This window comes from Onychomys torridus, chromosome 17 (genome assembly GCF_903995425.1).
Source record: "Onychomys torridus chromosome 17, mOncTor1.1, whole genome shotgun sequence".
Classification (NCBI taxonomy): Eukaryota; Metazoa; Chordata; class Mammalia; order Rodentia; family Cricetidae; genus Onychomys; species Onychomys torridus.
Window position 1 is genome coordinate 540,376 of NC_050459.1, and position 18,481 is coordinate 558,856.

Genomic DNA, 18,481 nt, shown 5'->3' on the forward strand with positions numbered 1-18,481 from the left:
TGTGGTTCTGTCTACTGGAGTGTGTTTCTGTGAGCTAGAATAATCACAGTGCAGTCTGTTTAAGCTATGCCACCGAATGGGCCTGAGCTTTACATTTTTGCTAACCTTTCCCCCACGTAAACCTTGATATCCAGGGAATAAAGGTCAAGGGCATGTAGGTAGGAAAGACATAATTTAAACAATGCACACCAAGATCCCAGTGTCTGGAGCTGGTGAGTACAGACAGGGGAACAAAGTAGGGTAATTACCCAGGGCTGTAGGCAGAAAGTGGGAGAGAAGGAAGGGTAGAGGGGTTTCTGAGGACTGTGGGCTGAGACTTGACAGTTGACCTAAAGCTAGATGTGGGGAAGAAGTAGGTAGGGCCACGAAAAGTTTGGTGGTTTGGAGGCTTTGTTTGTTTTGAGTCAGGGTCTCTTGTTGCCCAGGCTGGGCTTGAACTCACTATATAGCCAAGGATGACCTTGAATTGATGATGTTCTTGCCTCCACCTGCGTGTGTGCTAGCTCACAAGCATATGCTACCGCATCCGGTTTACGTGATGTTGTGGCTGGAACTCGGAGTGCTGGGCAGCTAAGCCAAGCACTCCACCAGCCGACCTATAGCCCTAGCCCAGGGTTGGTGCTTTCCAGCCACCGCAAGGAATAACTTGAGAGGGAGAGATGGGGTCAGGAGCAAAGGGCCTTGGAAGGTGTTTGAGTTCATGAAGTGTGTCATGTGGGAGAGAACCAGGAGGTAAAGTGTGAAGTGAGGCCTGGGCAAGGGGCAGGAGTGACAGCTCCCTCTGGATGAGTCAGAAGCACGTTCTTGTCTAGCTTGGTGTTGGGACACAGTAGCTAAAGTCAGAATGGAGTGAATCTGAATGGTTCTAACATTGCATAATGGGTAGCTGGGTATATAGCACTTGTCTGTTATCCTAGCACTTAGGGGTTGGGTGCAGGATGCAGGATTTCTAGGTCACCCTCAGCTGCATGAGGCCCTGTCTCAGAAAAGAACAGCAACAACCAAATTGCATGACGGCTCTCACTGAGATTAAGGCCCAAACTGAAGGGTACTGGCCACGTCTTAACAAGAAACACCCAAGGAGAGAATTGTATGTCGGGTACTGCAGCCATGGCCTCAGCATGGTGTTAGAGCTCAGAGCGGTGAGGGGCTGGGGCACCAAGAGCAGCAAGAGAGGAGAAGGTAGGGAATGAAGAGGAAGGAGAGGAGGTGTGGAGGGGGAAGGTGGGGAAGAGGAGTTGGAAAAGGGAGATAAGGTGGTAGGAATAGACGCGGAGGTGGCGGGGGAGAAAGAAGACATCTACTTCTCCAAACACAGAGTTGCCCAGCCAGTCTGCTATTGGTGTTTCAACAGGCTCTGGGCTCAGTGTTCCACAACACTCAGAACTGACCAACCCAGCCAGCAACCTGTCCACGGTAGCCATCCTCCCTGTGTGTGCTGAGGTGCCCATGATGGCCTTCACCCTGGAACTGCAGCATGCTCTGCAAGCTATTGGTGAGTGGGAAGTCTGTCCAGTGAACCATGTGCGTTCACACCAGTCATCCCTAAGAAGTGGGTATACCCTGGTTGGCGAGGGGGTGGCGGGTAGGATGGAAAAAGATGCTACGCCACAGCAATGGGTGAAAATGGGTGTCCTAAGGGAGGCCTCCCAAATGGTGAACTAGGTTCCTGATTTCCATTCCTCAACTACCACTAGGTCCCACGCTCCTCCTTAACAGCGACATCATCCGGGCACGCCTGGGGGCTTCAGCACTGGATAGGTATGTGGGGCTTGGAGAGGGATGCTGGAATGGTGGAAGGCATATGTTGGAGATTCTTTCAGATTGGGTTGGAATGCTAGGCTTCTGAACAAAGTGTCCCATCTCTGGGATCAGTAGGGAGACAATGTGGGCAAATCTCTCTTCCTAGCAGGATTGTCAAACTAGAAACCCAGGGGCCATATGCAGTTCCCATTGCTATGAGTGTGGCTCAAAACATACTTCTGAGTGTTTTTTTATTATTATTATTATTATTATTATTATTATTATTATTACTATTATTTGTAATTTGATTACATGGTTCTTGGTGTTTTTGTAGATGATGTCACATAGCAAAGTAATGCAAAACAAATATGTAAAAATAAACATATGTATGCCCTTGCAACACCTGAGTCCCCATTTCAACACCTCACATCCCCTCTTTGGCATGAATTTTAATTGCTAGGACCTTGGGTTATCTAACTCTTCCCAGCAGTAGGATTACACTATCTGTATATCGGGAGAGGTTGTGGGACCCCAGGCCAGCTCCAAGATGACACTCACTCATCTCATCCCAGCATTCAAGAATTCCGGCTGTCAGGGTGGCTAGCCCAGCAGGAAGATGCCCATCGCATTGTGCTCTACCAAACTGACACATCGCTGACTCCCTGGACCGTGCGTTGCCTACGCCAGGCTGACTGCATCCTCATTGTGGGCCTGGGTGACCAGGAACCCACCGTTGGTCAGGTCTGGAAACCACGTACAGTAATACGCAGCCCTTCCCAGCCTCCCCTCAGGATCCCATTCCCTGCCCTTCTGCACCTGTAAGGCCATGTGCACTCTCCCAGTCTTGTTTTGTGATGGGACTGAGTTTGGCCAGGTGAGGAGGGTAGAGAAGGTATGGGCGACCTCCGCCTGTCTCTGTCTTCCACAGCTGGAGCAGATGCTGGAGAACACTGCCGTGCGTGCCTTGAAGCAGTTGGTCTTGCTGCATCGGGAGGAAGGCCCCGGCCCCACACGCACCGTGGAGTGGCTCAACATGCGCAGCTGGTGCTCGGGGCACCTGCACCTGCGCTGCCCTCGCCGCCTCTTTTCCCGCCGCAGCCCGGCCAAACTGGTGAGGGGTGGGGCTTGGTTGTGGCACCATCAGAGCCTTGGGAGGTACACCTTCTTTTGGCAGGTGTAGTTTGGGGGCTACTTCCACCCCAGCGGGGCTGGGGCTTGAGGGTAACTGCTCTTCTATCTGGGGTTAAGGTTTGGGCAGGGCTTGGAGAAGGGCCCTCTGTGGCACGCCCCCTGCTGGTCTGGATTGGGGACACAGCCCTTCACCTGTGGGTGTAGCTTGATATCATGCTCTCTTCTGCCTATGGGTGAAGTTTGGGGCCAAGTCTCATCTGCCTAAGGTTGAAATATAGAGGTACAACCTGCTCCATGGCAGGCCAGGGCTTGGGCAGGGCCTTGGGAGGGCCCCTAGGAGGCACACCCTCTTCTGTCTAGAAGCAGGACTTAGGGAGCTGAGACAGAGTCTGGACCAAGTGGGGATGGGTAGCAAAGATCAGCATGTGCCTGAGTGGTGCCTTAGACCTGATCCCTATTACCAGAGTTTAATACGTCTTTGTTCTCTCTTGGATCCCAGCACGAGCTGTATGAGAAGGTTTTCTCCAGGCGTGCAGATCGGCACAGCGACTTCTCCCGCTTAGCACGGGTGCTCACAGGAAACACTATTGCCCTGGTGCTGGGTGGGGGCGGAGCCAGGTGAGGGGCAGGGGTGTATTCAAAGATACAGCTTCCTTACTGGGGAATCCTAAGGGGCAGGGCCAGGGTGGAGCTTATTACCTGGGAGAGACCCCATAGCCTGGTAGCTGGTCACAGTTTCCTTTGCCAGGAGAAGTGGGAGCAGAATTCGTGGGGGAGGGTCCTAGCAGATCCCCAGTTTGTCACTGGGTCCCCTCTATTCTGCAGAGGCTGCTCACATATTGGTGTGCTGAAGGCATTGGAGGAGGCAGGGGTACCAGTCGACCTTGTGGGTGGCACGTCTATCGGCTCCTTCATCGGGGCCCTGTATGCGGAGGAACGCAGCGCCAGCCGTACTAAACAACGAGCCCGGGAATGGGCCAAGGTGTGTTTTATGGGTATAAGGTGATGGGGTTGCAGCGCCCCAGAAGTGCAGGGAGACCTGTGATGATGTCAGAGCCTGATCCAGTGGTGTGGGCAGGGTTCCATGCTCTGGAGATTCTGCCTAGATCCTTACAGTAGTATCTATCACTGGGACCACAGATGACCCTTCTGTGACTTCTTAGCCAATGACTGTTATCCCCAAACTCCAGCTGGAGCAATCGTGGTACCGAGTGACACTCACAATCCCTGTGTGTCCCTGGCTGTTCCTGGAGCAATGATCTCCGCGATTCTAAGCAACTCATTCTGACCATTTGATCCATAGAGCATGACTTCTGTACTGGAGCCTGTACTGGACCTTACCTATCCCGTTACCTCCATGTTTACTGGCTCGGCCTTTAACCGAAGTATCCACCGTGTCTTCCAGGATAAGCAGATTGAGGTTTGTCCATCCCCCACACCTGGCCCTGCCTGTCTCTTCCCATGGGTTTTCTACACCCTTCTACCTTGTGTTTTGCCCCTTCCTAGGACCTGTGGCTGCCTTACTTCAATGTGACCACAGACATCACTGCTTCAGCTATGCGTGTCCACAAAGATGGTGGGTGCCATTCTGCCTGGCCCTGCTACAACCATGCTGGCCAGCTGTGTGAGGGTGGGCTGTAGGGGAGGGGCAGCTGAGCGTCTGGGACGTTGTTAACACAAGTGACCGTCCACCCGGGGCCGTCCACCGACCACTAACCATCACCCACTAATGTCCCGAAGGCCCCAGGTATGTCCATTTTCCGGGGTGGGGAGCTGGGAAGCTTGTCGGGCACCTCAACCCCCCCCCCCCCCGCCATCCCCCACAGGCTGCGTGTGGCGTTACGTCCGGGCCAGTGCCTCCTACTGTCCCTACCTGCCCCCGCTCTGCGACCCCAAGGACGGGCACCTGCTGGTGGACGGGTGTTACGTTAACAACGTTCCAGGTCAGCGAGCCCAAGGGCTGGCCGGGCCTCCGAGTGTGTCTGAGCGTGTCTGTGCGTGTCTGTGTCTGTGTATCCCACCGGGCAGGCTCCCTGTGGCGGTATGTGCGTGCCAGCATGACGCTCTCAGGCTACCTGCCCCCGCTGTGCGATCCGAAGGATGGGCACCTGCTCATGGACGGTGGCTACATCAACAACCTGCCAGGCAAGTGGCTACCCACTCACATCTGCATGGACATTTATCATCAGGCACATACATGCCCATGCTGACTCCTGCACATGCAGACTTGAAGGGGCCGGTACATGTGGATGGACAAGCTCAGGACACACACAACCTGCACAGGGACATAGAGTGACATGCATATACTCATGCACACAAACAGACATGTGAGTGTGTGTGGACAGTAACATGAACATTTGAAAAGTGCACACATCAGGCATGGTAGCACCCACCTGTGATCCCAGAACTTGGAAGGTAGAGGCAAGAGGATAAGAAGTTCAAGGCTGGGCGGTGGTGGCGCATGCCTGTAATCCCAGCACTCGGGAGGCAGAGACAGGTGGATCTCTGTGAATTTGAGGCCAGCCTGGTCTACAGAGCTAGTCTAGGACAGGATCCAAAGCTACAGAGAAACCCTGTCTCGGAAAAAAAGATGTCCAAGAGGAGGTAGAGGCAGGTGGATCTGTGAGTTCGAGGCCAGCCTGGTCTGCAAAACCAGTTCCAGGACAGCCAGGGTGACACGGAGAAACCCTGTCTGGAATAAACAAACAAATAAAACAAAAAAAGAAGTTCAAGGCCATCCTTAGCTACATAGTGAATTTGAGGCTATCCAGGGCTACATAAGACCCTATCTCAATATATATATAATTAAAAGTGAGCTATAGCTCGGTTGGTGAAAAACTTGCCTAGTGTGAGCAGAGTTTTATGTTCTACCCCCTGCTCACACAAACCAGGCATGATGCCGAACATCTGTCATCCCAGGACTCAGGAGAGAGAGGCAGGAGGATCAGGAAGCAGAGGCCATTTTCAGCTACAAAGCAAGTTCCAGCCAAGACTGTGTGTAAATGAACCAATGAAATGCCTCGCCATTCTTGTGTGTTACAGTGGACACAGAGAGGTGCCACAGGAGGAGCAAGGGCTGATGTAGTTACATGTGCAGATATGCAGAGGATGCACCCCTACGTATGCACACCAGTTCCCCACACACACTTGTTCGCTCAGGTGCTTACATAGTTAGAACACGAGCACAAACGTGAATAAACACATACTTGAGGTGTCACGTACCGAGTGACCAGTGTTTTCATTCACACCTGTCCTGCACACTCTGTGGAATATGTGTGTATAGACGTGCAGGTAGAGTAAGGTGCCTATGTGACCAAGCTAAGCCTTTTTCATATTCACCAACTTAAAACATTTTTAGACAGGCCTCAAACTTGATAGGTAATCAAAGAGCTCTTGAACTTCTGATCCTCCTGCCTCCACCTCTGGGCTGCTGGGATGCCAAATGTGCTCTACCATGCCCAGTTTACATGGTCCTAGGGATGGAACCCAGGGCTTCCTTCATGCTGTGCAGACACAGTACTAACCGAGCTACATCCCCAGCATGCCCGCTGACTTCACAAGCACAGGTGGAGGTGGATGAGTGTGCAGCTCTAAAAAACAACTCACTCTCTTGCCGGGTGGTGTTACACACCCCTTTAATCCCAGCACTCAGGAGGCAGGGGCAGGCGGATCTCTGAGTTTGAGCCTGGTCCACAGAGTGAGTTTCAGGACCACCAGGGCTACACAGAGAAACCCTCACTCTCAAAAAGTATACCCCTAGATTTGTAAGTCAGTTTCTCCCTCTCCCTCTCCTCCTCTCCCTCCCTCTCCCTCCCCCTTTCCCTCCCTCTCTCTTTCCCTCTCCCCCCTCCTCTCCCTCCCTTTCTCTTCTCCCTCTCCCTCTCTGTTTCTCTCTTTCCTCTGGTCTCATAGACCAGGAGATTGGCAGTTATAGCACACAGTGTGCATCTGGGCCTATGCTTGACTTCACGAAGAAAGGATTTTTTAATGATTAGGTATTATTTATTTTCATGTGTGTGCATGTGGGGAGGTCAGAGGACAACTCATAGGGTTAGGTTTCTCTCTCCATCCTGTGGGTCTGGGGTTGAGTTCTGCCCATCACAGTTTAGTAAGTGCCCCTTCCTCTGGAGCGTCTCACTGGTCCTGCTGCTTGTTGTTGCTGTAGTTGAACCTAAGCTGGCCTCCAGCTTACCACATAGCTGAGGATGATCTTGAACATGTAGTCTTCCTGCGTCCACTTCTCAAGTGCTGGGGTTATAGGCAGGAGCCTGCCTTAAAATAGGTTTATTGGGATAGCCATGCCCCACCACCTACCTCTTATCTGCAGTTTCTGTCATAGTTCAACAGGGTGAAAACTCAGAGCAGAGCTGAAAGCATTTTCTCATGGTCCTTTGCAGAGTGGCCAGTGCTGTGAGTGTGCTAGACATCTGAACACTGCCCAGCCCTCACGTGGAGCACGTGTTAACAATGATCAGTGCTGTGTTAACAGACCTACAGGACACTAGCACACTTGGATGTGCAGATACATGTGGGCTGGGAAATGGCCCTGTTGATGGCACAGATGTAATAACCTGAGCTCCATCCCAGGACCCACATGAAAAAGATGGGCACAATGGTGGGCACCCATAACCCCAGCACCGTGCGGTGGAAGGAGGCAGGAGGCTTTCCCAGGGCTTGTTGGCCAGCTAGTCTGGTGGAGTGGATGAGCTCCAGGTTCCGTGGGAGACCCTGACTCCATAAAGCATGTACAGGGCTGGAGAGATGGCTTGGCACTGCTCCTGTGGAGGACCTGAGTTCCCTTCCCAGCACCCACATCTTCACCACTGCCTGTAACTCCATCTCCAGGAACACCCAATGCCTCCTCTGGCCTCTGGGGGCACTGTACACAAATGCCCATAAACACACTCCACACACCTGCGGGCACACACACAGATCTTTTTTAAATTTTTGTTTGTTTGTTTTTTGAGACAAGGTTTCTCTGTGTAGCCCTGGCTGTCCTGGAACTTGCTCTGTAGACCAGGCAGTCGTTGAACTCATAAAGATCCGCCTGGCTCTGCCTCCTGAGTGCTGGGATTAAAGGCGTAGGCCACCACTGCCCGGACTAATCTTTTTTATTTTTTAAGGTGGCAAGTGATAGAGGAAGTATTGACCTCCAGCCTGCACACAGCACATATACATGGACATTTGCTGATATGCTTTCAGACAGGCCTAGCGAGAAATGCAGGCAACAGGCAGCCATACTGCTTCCCACAGGGACTCAGACAAGAGGGATGTGAGCAGACACAGGCATGTGCAGGTGACATGCATGCCCAGAAACATAAACTCAAGGATAGCCACACAAAGTTGAATAGACAGTCAGGTATTTCCTTGGGCTGGGTTGGCTTCAAGACTGCCTCTGGAGTACACAGACATGCAGATAGACAGCCACAGACATAATGCCATTCTCACTGGACCAGCTTCCCTTGGCTTCATTTGCATGAATTTCCATGTCATTTGCATGACACCATGATGTTTGCATGTACCCTCCCACAACCCTGCCCCAGTATTGTATTGTGGTATCTGTGGGACTGGGTTGGGCATCTCTGCCCTGCTGGGCCCCTGTTGGGAGAGGCTGCTGACCTCTTGGCTCCACAGCGGACATCGCCCGCAGCATGGGGGCCAAGACAGTCATTGCCATCGACGTGGGAAGCCAGGATGAGACAGATCTCAGCACCTATGGGGACAGCCTGTCTGGCTGGTGGTTGCTGTGGAAACGGCTAAACCCCTGGGCAGACAAGGTGAAGGTTCCAGACATGGCTGAGATCCAGTCCCGCCTGGCGTACGTGTCCTGTGTGCGGCAGCTGGAAGTTGTCAAGTCTAGCTCCTATTGTGAGTACCTGCGCCCATCCATCGACTGCTTCAAGACCATGGACTTTGGAAAGTTCGACCAGATCTATGTGAGTGGGGCCTGTGGGAGGTAGACTGGTGATCGAACAGTACTGTCTGTGGTAGATACGATGTAGATAGAGTTGTGTGTAGTCTGTGTTTGTGCTGAATTTGTTGTGTACCAGCTGTGCTGTCTGAAGCGCTGGGTAGTGGTTGCTAATGAGTAGAGAATGAACGGGAACGCACTGATCAGTTAGTAATGTCTGCCATAGTTCTGGAGAGGGATGTCGCCATATGTTATGTGCCACTGACCCTGCAAAACATGTCATAGCCCACATCAACTGAAACTGACCAGTAGTTGTTGCCCAGAGGCCCCATGTTAAAATGTCTGATATCCCTCTGTGATCGCTGGAAGGATATACCACAATAGACTAATGTCTACTGTAGACACAGGACATGACACTCTTCACAAACATACTGCATATTTACAGACCTTGAAAATAATTTTGCACGTTACCATCCTGTGTCAGTTGGTACTTGAAATACTGCATGGGGCTAAGTAGGAAAGACTGTGAAGAGATTGATTGGTAATGTCTGACAAGGACACCAACTGGAAATCTGTGGGCAGGCATGCTACTACATATCACTCTGAAATAGATTTAATCCAGATGCCTGCTCTCCCAGAAGTCAAGCACTTAATAGGCAGATTGAAGGAAGCTGTGTATAGATGTAGGGAGTGGTGTCAGGCATAGTCCCAGCCTCCTTGTTTCTTACAGGATGTGGGTTACCAATATGGGAAGGCTGTGTTTGGAGGCTGGACCCGAGGTGAAGTCATTGAGAAAATGCTCACAGACAGGCGATCTACAGACCTTAATGAGAGTCGCCGTGCAGATGTAAGCTTGTAATACTTTTGCTTATTCAGAGATTCCGGAACCCCAAGCCCTATTTCTATTCTGGAAACCTCAGATGATCCAGTACATCCCTGAGTTTTACTGAGCCCCTCCGATCTCAGACACCACCTCAGGGTCCCTTCTGAGCTCTGAAGACCCTTCAGACCACCCCCACTTCCAAAGCCTCACCCACTCCACCCCACAGATACTCGCCTTCCCAAGCTCTGGCTTCACTGACTTGGCTGAGATCGTGTCCCGGATTGAGCCGCCAACAAGCTACGTCTCCGATGGCTGTGCTGATGGTGAGGGGCTGAAGGGAACCCCCGAGAGTTGGGAGTGCTGGGCCTGGAGATGGGGGCATGCATGGCTGGAAATCACAGCCCGGAGTCCGTGTCTCCTCACCTGTGCTTCCCCTTCCCAGGGGAGGAATCGGATTGCTTGACCGAGTACGAGGAAGATGCAGGACCCGACTGCTCAAGGGATGAAGGGGGCTCCCCCGAGGGCGCCAGCCCTAGCACTGCCTCAGAGGTGGTAAGAATGGACGGCCCAAGGCCCCCTGAGGTCCCCAGCAGATCACATGTGCCATGATTGAAGTCTTTGGGGTGGTGTTGGGTGACATGGGGGCACAAGTTTGAAGATGTGGGGGTTCATGTTTTGGGACTGGCACACTAAACCCACACTGGTTTCATGTCTGTTGCTATGACGAAATACTTTTCCAAGGAACTCGGGGGAGAAAGGGTTTATTTATCTCACAGTTCAAGGTTACATTCAGTCTTTGCAAAGGTAACAAGGAGAGAACTGCTGACATTAGGTCTGCAGTCAGAAGACAGCAGTAGGAGTATACATGCCTGCACTCTACAGCCCTGAGTAGGAAATGGTGCCACCCACAGTAGGCAGATCATCCCAGGACAGTTAACTGAATAAAGATACCACCCACCACATGCTCCTGGCGGCACAACTTGATTTAGACACTCCCTTACTGAGACTCTCCATTCCCAGGGTATTCCAGATTGTGTCAGGTTGACAAAACGAACCATCACAGTGTGTTAGTGTCCCCGGGCCAGGCAGTGTGTCATCTGCACAAACGGGTTGTTTCCAAGGTGGCATTTATGAAGCAAGGCCTGAGATGACACTGGTTTTGAGTGGTTGAGGGTTAGGCAGTTCTATTTGTAGCTATCATGTAGATGCCACAAAGTAGGTGACAGTCACCCAGTCCGGGGAACACACATACATTGCCTGTCCCTACAGGAGGAGGAGAAGTCCATGCTCCGGCAACGACGCTTTCCGCCGCAGGAGACCCCCAGCTCAGTAGCAGATGCCTGAGGACCTTGAGAGGGGACCCCTGTCCCTGGACCAGGGTGTGGGTGGGCCTGTGGGGGAGCTCACACTCTTGCTCCTGCTGCTATACTGTGATACTCCTGGGCCCTTCCCCCTCAGCTCCAAGGCCCACACACTGGACTGACATGCCCTGTCCCTGAGAGGGGGGCAGAACTGCACTGATGACCTCTGACCAACTACGTTACCTAACCCCTAATAAACTGTCACTCCTTTGGAAGCAGCTGGGTGCAATCTTTGTGTTTCAGGGGGCTTCTCATCACACTGTCTGTGCTGATCATGCAGGCCTGAGTCTGAAGGAGCCTGTGGCTTGCCGCACTGCGGTGACAACTCGCATGTGGGTCCACTGCATGCTGGCTCCAGACAAGCTTTGTCCCTCCTTGCGTGGATGCTCCCAGGGTGTCTCAGGCACCCCTTCCCTGTTCAATTCCACAGCCACTCAGAGGCAGCTCAGAGGGTACAAAGGGCAATGCTCTTTCTTGCAGATCTGAGCCAGACTCCTGGCGCCCATTCCAAGTGCCTCTCAGCTGGCGGTACCTCCAGCTCCTGGAGACCTAGTGGCCTTTTCTGGCCTCCTACTGTTTCTGCACTCTTGTGTACATACTGCCCCTCATACACACACAAAGTGAAGAAAGTTCCCGTGGCCGACATGCCTTGGTTAGTCCTACTATGTGCAGGGACTCTGTGTGACAGTATATACTACAAACTAAGCCAAAAGATAGATCACACCTCTGCTCAAGACATGGGCCTATGCAGAGCTTTCTGGGAGTTTCCTTTCAGCCCAGCCTCATGGTGAAAGCCTGTCATCCCAAGATACTCAGGAACATACCAGTGAAGGCCTTGCCACAGGCTAGACCAGATGGGAGAGTTGGAAAGCCTGAGGAGCTTCTTTAGGGCCTGTTGAAAGAGACCTTGGAAAATACACAGTGAATCAAATGAACCAGCGTGTGGGGTGTGTGTGTGTCTGTCTGTCTGTCTGTCTGCATGTGTGTGCATGGCACTTGTGCACACGCAGAGGCCAGAGGAGGCCATGCAGTGTCCTACTTTATCACTCTCTGCCTTATTTCCTTGAGACAGGGTCTCATGGAACATGAAACTAGGCTGGTGGCCAGGAAGCCCCAGCAACTCTCCAGTCTCCGCCTTCCATAGCATTGGGGTTACAAGTGTTCCATTGCCCAGCCCCCACTTCCTTCGTGGTGGTTTCTGAGGATTTGAATTCAAGTCATATGCTAATACAGCAGTGCTCCTAACCTGCCGAGCCATCTCTCCAGCCCTAAAATGTACTATCCTAAGCATTCCTTTAAAAATACATTACACTTTTTATTTACTGTGGTGGGGTGCATGCAAGCTACGATTCGTGTGAAGTGCTTTGCAGGGGTTAGCCCTCTCCTTTCGCCTGTGGGACCTGGGGATCAAACGCGGGCCATCAGTCATGCACTTTGCTGCCTCTTATCTTAATCTTTTTAAAAGAGATGTATTTATATTTTATTTGTGTGCGGATATCTGCGTGGGAGTATGTGCACATGCATTCAGGTGCCACAGAGTCCAAAAAGGGCATCAGATCCCCACTTTGAGCTGGAGCTACGAGCGGTTGTAAGCCAAACCACATGGGTACTGGGAACTGAACTCAGGTCCTCTGCCAGACAGTGTTCTAGCTGGGTTTCTGTTGGTGAGATAAACACCGTGACTATGCAGCTTGGGAAGGAAAGGGATTGCTTCATCTCACAACCCGGAGGTCACACTCTATCACTAGGGAAGCAAGCGCAGGAACTCCAGGCAGGAACCTGGAGGCAGGGACAGAAGCAGAGACTATGGAGGAACACCGCTTCCACTTTTTGTCTGTTGTAAATAATGCTGGTGAGCAGATGTGTCTGTTCTGTCACTGCTGCCTACGGCCTTCTCAGGATATAGCTAGGGGTAGAATTTCTGAGTCGTGTGTGTTGAATCAGCTCCCACAAACACAGCAAACACAGTCTTTCAGACCAGTCAACCTATAGGGGCCTAGCACATCAGCACCATGGACAGCACAGTCTGACTTGCTATTAAGACCCTCTGCTGAATCCCCAATGATCCTACACCCTCCAGACCCCTGAGTTTCAGGGGTGAAGAAGCAGATGAAAATGAAAATTCAGAGACAGGGGAGCTGGCTCAGTGGTTAAGAGTCTTGTTGCTCTTGCAGAGAATCTGGGTTCAATTCCCAGCACAGAGTGGCTAATAACTGTCTCTAACTTCAGTTCCAGGGATCAGATGCCCTCTGCTGGCTTCTGCATGCACAGACTTACATGAAGGCAAAACACTGATACACTCAAAATAAATTATTTTTTAAAAAATAAGAATTCAGCCTAAGCTATGCCACATGGTATTGCCTCCATCCTAATCATCTAGTGTCTCCTTTCTCTGCTGTTCCAACTCTATCCTTTCTTTGTACTTTATTTTATGTGTATGGATGTTTTGTCTGCATGGGTCTCTGTGCACAACATGCATGCCTAGTACCTTAGGAGACCAGAAGAGGGCATCAGATTCCCTGGAACTGGAGTTCCAGATGGTTGTGAGCTGCCATGTGGGTGCTGAGAATCACATTCAGGATCCCTGGAAGAGCAAACATTATCTTAATCTCTCAAAAATTATTATGGATCAGCCTTAATAATCTTCCAAGGGGCCCAGAAGAGAAGCTACAAAGGCACAAATTATTTTCTGGAAAAGAATCTAAGTACACCAAGCTCTTAGTCGGTCTACTTTATTCCTCTGGGATAAGATTCTCTCTACACAGCTTCAGGTCTGCTCTCACGCCTAGCTCCTTTCTTGCCTGATTTCTCTCTACCTTTATCTGCTGTCCCCTGTGAGCTCTATCTTAATTCTCTCCTCTTAGTTCTGCCCCATCTTGGTCTTTCTCATCTCGTTCTTCCCCATCTGGCTCTTCCTCATCTTCATCTCATTCTTCTAGTTCTCCATCTAGTTCTCCAGTCAAAATTCTCCTTGGTCTCTGAGGTTTACAGTTATACACCCATGCATTAGCAGTACTAGGATTACAGGCGTGCGCCACCACCACCCAGCTTGAAAAGGGGGATTTATGTGCTCAAACTACATTCCTAGAGGTGGTTAGGTAAATGTTAGGAGTCTATAATGTTAGTATAAATAGCACTAAGGCTGTATAAGAAAGGAGGGTCGGTCTGAGCTTAATTTACATTAATTCAGGAGATCATTTGGCCTTGGATGCTTGATAGGTATTTCAGATAAAATACACTGTTATGAGTTCTTGGAAGCATACACAGCATACAAGAAAATCACTGCAGGAATTGGTTAATATATATACAAAAGCTAAAATATCACCAAGACTTCTTAAGCCATGGCTTGACCTTCGGAAAAGCCCTTGGCCCTTCCAGTAGTCACTTTTGTGATAGAGCCAGATTCCACTACATTTTCCTGTGGCTTGCAGCATTGATCACCAAGCCATTTCCCCAGCCCTGGTCTTGAACTCTTGATCTTCTAGCCTTCACCTCCTGAGTTCTGGGAGTTTCACCAGCAGTGCTTCAGTTTCTGAATCTCTATTTGTTCTTTATGTATTTGAGTAACTCTGTCACCAGCTGTCACCTCTTCAGTCCCCAAGTAACTTCCCTGTCCCTGCCAGCCCTGTTTCCTTGCCTAAAGCAAGTACATTCTTCACAGTTGCTTATGTGTGGATCATTGATATTTAGTATTTATTTGGTGTGTATGTGTGCTCCTGTATGTACACTGGCGCACACAAGTGTGGAGGTCAAAGGAGGACTTTTGAGCTGGGCATTGGTGGCCTGTGCCTTTGATCCCAGCACTCAGGAGGCGGAGGCAGGAGGATCTCCATGAGTTCAAAGCCAGCCTGGGCTACAGAGTGAGTTCCAGGACAGCCAGGACTACACAGAGAAACCCTGTCTCAAAAGGAAGACTTTTTGAGAGTTGTTACATTCCACTATTTGGAATGAACTCAGGGTGTCAGGTGTGGGGAAAGTGCATTTACCCACTGAACCACCCCACAAGTCACTTTGTTTTTATTATCTTATTGTTGACAAGACCAATCTCAGAGGGACAATTTAAAGGAGGAAACCTCTCTCTCTCTCTCTCTCTCTCTCTCTCTCTCCCCCCCATTCTTTTTGTTTTGTTTTGTTTGTCTTAATTATTATTTTTTTGTTTTGTTTTTTTGTTTTTTGAGACAAGGTTTCTCTGTGTAGCTTTGTGCCTTTCCTGGAACTCACTTTGGAGACCAGGCTGGCCTTGAACTCACAGAGATCCACCTGCCTCTGCCTCCCGAGTGCTGGGATTAAAGGAGTGTGCCAGCACTGCCCGGCAATTAATTTTTTTTAAAAATGATGTATGTATGAGTGTGTTTGTGTGTGCACTTGTGAGTACACATGCCCTCTGTGTCTAGAGGGGGCATTAGAGCCCCTGGAACTGAAGTTACAGGCCATTGTGAGCTGCCATGTGGGTAGATACCAAACTGTGCAAGAGCAGCAGGTGCTCTTAATGGCTGAGCCATCTCTCCAGCCCACACACTGGGTTTTGATTTCCCAGTACAACAAGAAAAAAGAAGGTGCTTTGAGACTTAAGCAAGGGGAAATGTGCATGCACTTAAATATATAAATATAACTTTCTCAGCCTCTTTAGCTTTGCTTGTGTGCATATGACTTCAGGATTGATCACTTAGTATTGGATAATCAACTGGGGGCTCTTCCCTTGGAAAAGCCATTCTCCTGCTCTCCACATTCCTTGTTTGCCTGCAAGATTTCCCCCTCCATGCTACATGTCTACTGGTATTATGTCTTTGTCCATGTCTTGTTTCAAAAGCCATATTATTGAGCTATCATAGGTGAAGCTTCCTGTCATTTCTAGGAGACACCATCTCACAGCACATGTCCTGGTCTTCTGGCTCTCTCTTCCACAGTTATCCCTAAATGCCAGGTTCAGGAGTTGTCTTGTAGATGTATCTATTCATTGGAGCTCTGTACCTGCAGTCAGTAGTTTCTCTGCGGGCTTTTGTTTGTTTGTTTTTTCTTTCTTTCTTTCTTTCTTTCTTTCTTTCTTTCTTTCTTCCTTCCTTCCTTCCTTCTTTCCCTTCCTCCCTCCCCCTCTCCCTCTCCCTCTCCCTCTCTCTCTCTCTCTCTCTCTCTCTCTCTCTCTCTCTCTTTCTTTGGTTTGTTTGTTTTGTTTCTGAGTTTGTTTGTTTGGGTTTTTTGTTTGTTTGTTTGTTTTTGTTTTTTGTTTTTTGGTTTATCAAGACAGGGGTTTCTCTGTGTAGTCATGCCTGTCCTGGAACTCGCTCTGTAGACCAGACTGGACTTGAACTCACAGACCCACCTGCCTCTGACTCCCAAGTGCTAGGATTAAAGGTGTATGTCACCACCGCTCAGCTTGTTCTCTGTGTTTTGACTAGTGGCTCTCTCTAATAGTCTCCATCTGCAGGGAAGAGAAGCTTCTATGATTAAGGATGATATCTACACTTGTCTGTGGGTGTAAGGATTTGTTTTAGGGATGTAATTAGGAATTATGCTGGTTTAGGCAAGTGGCAGTGGTCGAGTCTCCTTTAAGATCCGTGACCTCACCAGCCCTGGGAAGTTGGCTATGACACCAGTACAGCAGGATTTGCCTCCTGGTGAGTTCAATTAGACAATTGTTGCTTCTCAGCGGAGCGAGTGTCAGTGTTGCACCTTTTGAAATATGTTTGCGGTGCTGGTCATTGTTGCGAACCACAGGCTTTACAGCTGGGAGGGACTACTGCTTAACCAAAGTCTTACTTTATTTTCTACCACTAGGGGGCTCCCATTGTGGTATTCAGGGATCTAGTGGGAAGAAGGCAGCTTTCTGGGAGTACTGGAAAAAGAAATTGTAAGAATTAGTGTGGAAGAGCTAGGTATCTCCTTGCCTTTATTTATTTATTCATTTGTTTATTCATTCATTTATCTATCTATCATCTATCTATCTATCTATCTATCTATCATCTATCTATCATCTATCTATCTATCTATCTATCTATCTATCTATCTATCTATTTGTTTTAGTTTTTCGAGACAGGTTTTCTCTGTCTAGTTTTGGTGCCTGTCCTGAATCTCGCTCTGTAGACCAGGCTGGCCTCAAACTCACAGAGTGCTGGGATTAAAGGCCCGCGCCACCACCTCCCCCAAACCCCGGCTTCCTTGCCCTTATTTTATTGAAGGCAGGAGAGAAGAGAAGTGTTATTACAAATCCACTGGGTAACAAAATAGCTTTAAAACAAGTAAAACAAAAGTAGCAGCCATAGGCGCTGGAGACACAGGACCAGGCGGGCACGGTGGGAAAAGATTTGAGGCCATTCCAGCACTCAGGATCAGAGACAGTTGGATCCCCGAGAGTTGGAGACCATCCAGGGCTACCCAGTGAAACTCAGTCTCAAAGAACAAACAAAAAAGAAAAAAGAAAAGAAAAAGAGTTTGTGGCCATCTGGGTTATAGCATAAGACCTGTCTCAAGAATAAAAAAAAAATAAAGTGCTGAGGATGAGGCCCATTTGGTGGAGTGCTTGCCTAGCATGCCTAGCAGGCAGGAGGTCCTGGGATCCATCCCTAGCCCTGCATAAATCGGAAGAGTGGTACCCTAATGTCATTCTAGCACCTGGAGGTAGAGATAGAAAGATCAGAAGTTCAAGGTCATCCTCAGCTACAAAGGGAGTTCAAGGCCAGCCTGGGCTATGTAAGCCCCCCCCCCCCACCCCCACCCCAGTTCTTCCAAGACAGGGTTTCTCTATGTAACCCTTGCTGTCCTGGAACTCACTCTCTAGACTAGGCTTCAAACTCGGAACTAAGCCCGGCAGTGGTGGCACATACCTTTAATCTCAACACTTGGGAGGCAGAGGCAGGCAGATCTCTGTGGGTTCGGGGCCAGCCTGGTCTCCAAATCGAGTTCCAGGAAAGGCGCAAAGCTACACAGAGAAACCCTTTCTTAAAAAACCAAAACAAAAAACTCAGAACTAACAGCTTTTTCTCTTTTTTCATATTCATCCTCTTGCTCTGCCCTCAATTTAAACATTCTTTTATACATTAAAAAAAAACTTATTTATTGGTGATGGCGTCTTTAAGCCCAGTACTTGGGAGACAGAGGCAGGTGGATTTCTGTGAGTTTGAGGCCAGCCTGGTCTACAGAGAGTTTTAGGACAGCCAGGGATACATAGAGAGACCCCATCTTAAAAAAAAAAAAAAAAAAAAAAAAAAAAAAAAAGGTTATTTGTTGTATGTGTGGGCATGCACATACCATGACTTACATTCTAATGTCAGAGAACATACTGGGACCAGTTCTCACCTTTCACATGTGAGTCCCTTGGGTTGAACTCAGGTGTCAAACTTGGTGGCAAGCCCCTTTCCTAGCTAACCCATCTCTTAGGCCCCTTGCTTTAAACATTCCAATTTTGCTTTCACTGAAACTCAACCATGTGAGAGGGAAGACTGGAGGATTCTAAAACATGCCAGAGAAAGAAGACAAAACCACAGCCTGTCAGGAGGGATTTATCCAGTTTAGTTT

The 18,481-nt window shown here is 49.6% G+C and overlaps 1 protein-coding gene across 11 annotated transcripts in view; it reads left to right on the plus strand.

The window, feature by feature from the left end:
* The window catches only part of Pnpla6 (patatin like phospholipase domain containing 6), a 31,759-nt gene extending 20,572 nt beyond the window's left edge, over positions 1-11,187 (plus strand). For 9 of the 11 annotated variants that reach the window (XM_036209391.1, XM_036209392.1, XM_036209397.1 and 6 more), the window contains 14 exons: positions 1,355-1,495; positions 1,698-1,761; positions 2,316-2,484; positions 2,672-2,854; positions 3,374-3,492; positions 3,700-3,856; positions 4,178-4,294; positions 4,381-4,450; positions 4,903-5,019; positions 8,509-8,810; positions 9,516-9,632; positions 9,835-9,931; positions 10,051-10,160; positions 10,878-11,187. In XM_036209391.1, the coding sequence (XP_036065284.1) occupies positions 1,355-1,495; positions 1,698-1,761; positions 2,316-2,484; positions 2,672-2,854; positions 3,374-3,492; positions 3,700-3,856; positions 4,178-4,294; positions 4,381-4,450; positions 4,903-5,019; positions 8,509-8,810; positions 9,516-9,632; positions 9,835-9,931; positions 10,051-10,160; positions 10,878-10,952 (1,838 nt within the window). In that variant the 3' untranslated portion in view covers positions 10,953-11,187. Of the gene's footprint in view, positions 1-1,354; positions 1,496-1,697; positions 1,762-2,315; positions 2,485-2,671; positions 2,855-3,373; positions 3,493-3,699; positions 3,857-4,177; positions 4,295-4,380; positions 4,451-4,700; positions 4,818-4,902; positions 5,020-8,508; positions 8,811-9,515; positions 9,633-9,834; positions 9,932-10,050; positions 10,161-10,877 lie in introns of all 11 variants that reach the window. The other 2 variants (XM_036209399.1, XM_036209390.1) reach the window with 1 other exon arrangement.
* Positions 11,188-18,481: the final 7,294 nt, after the last annotated feature.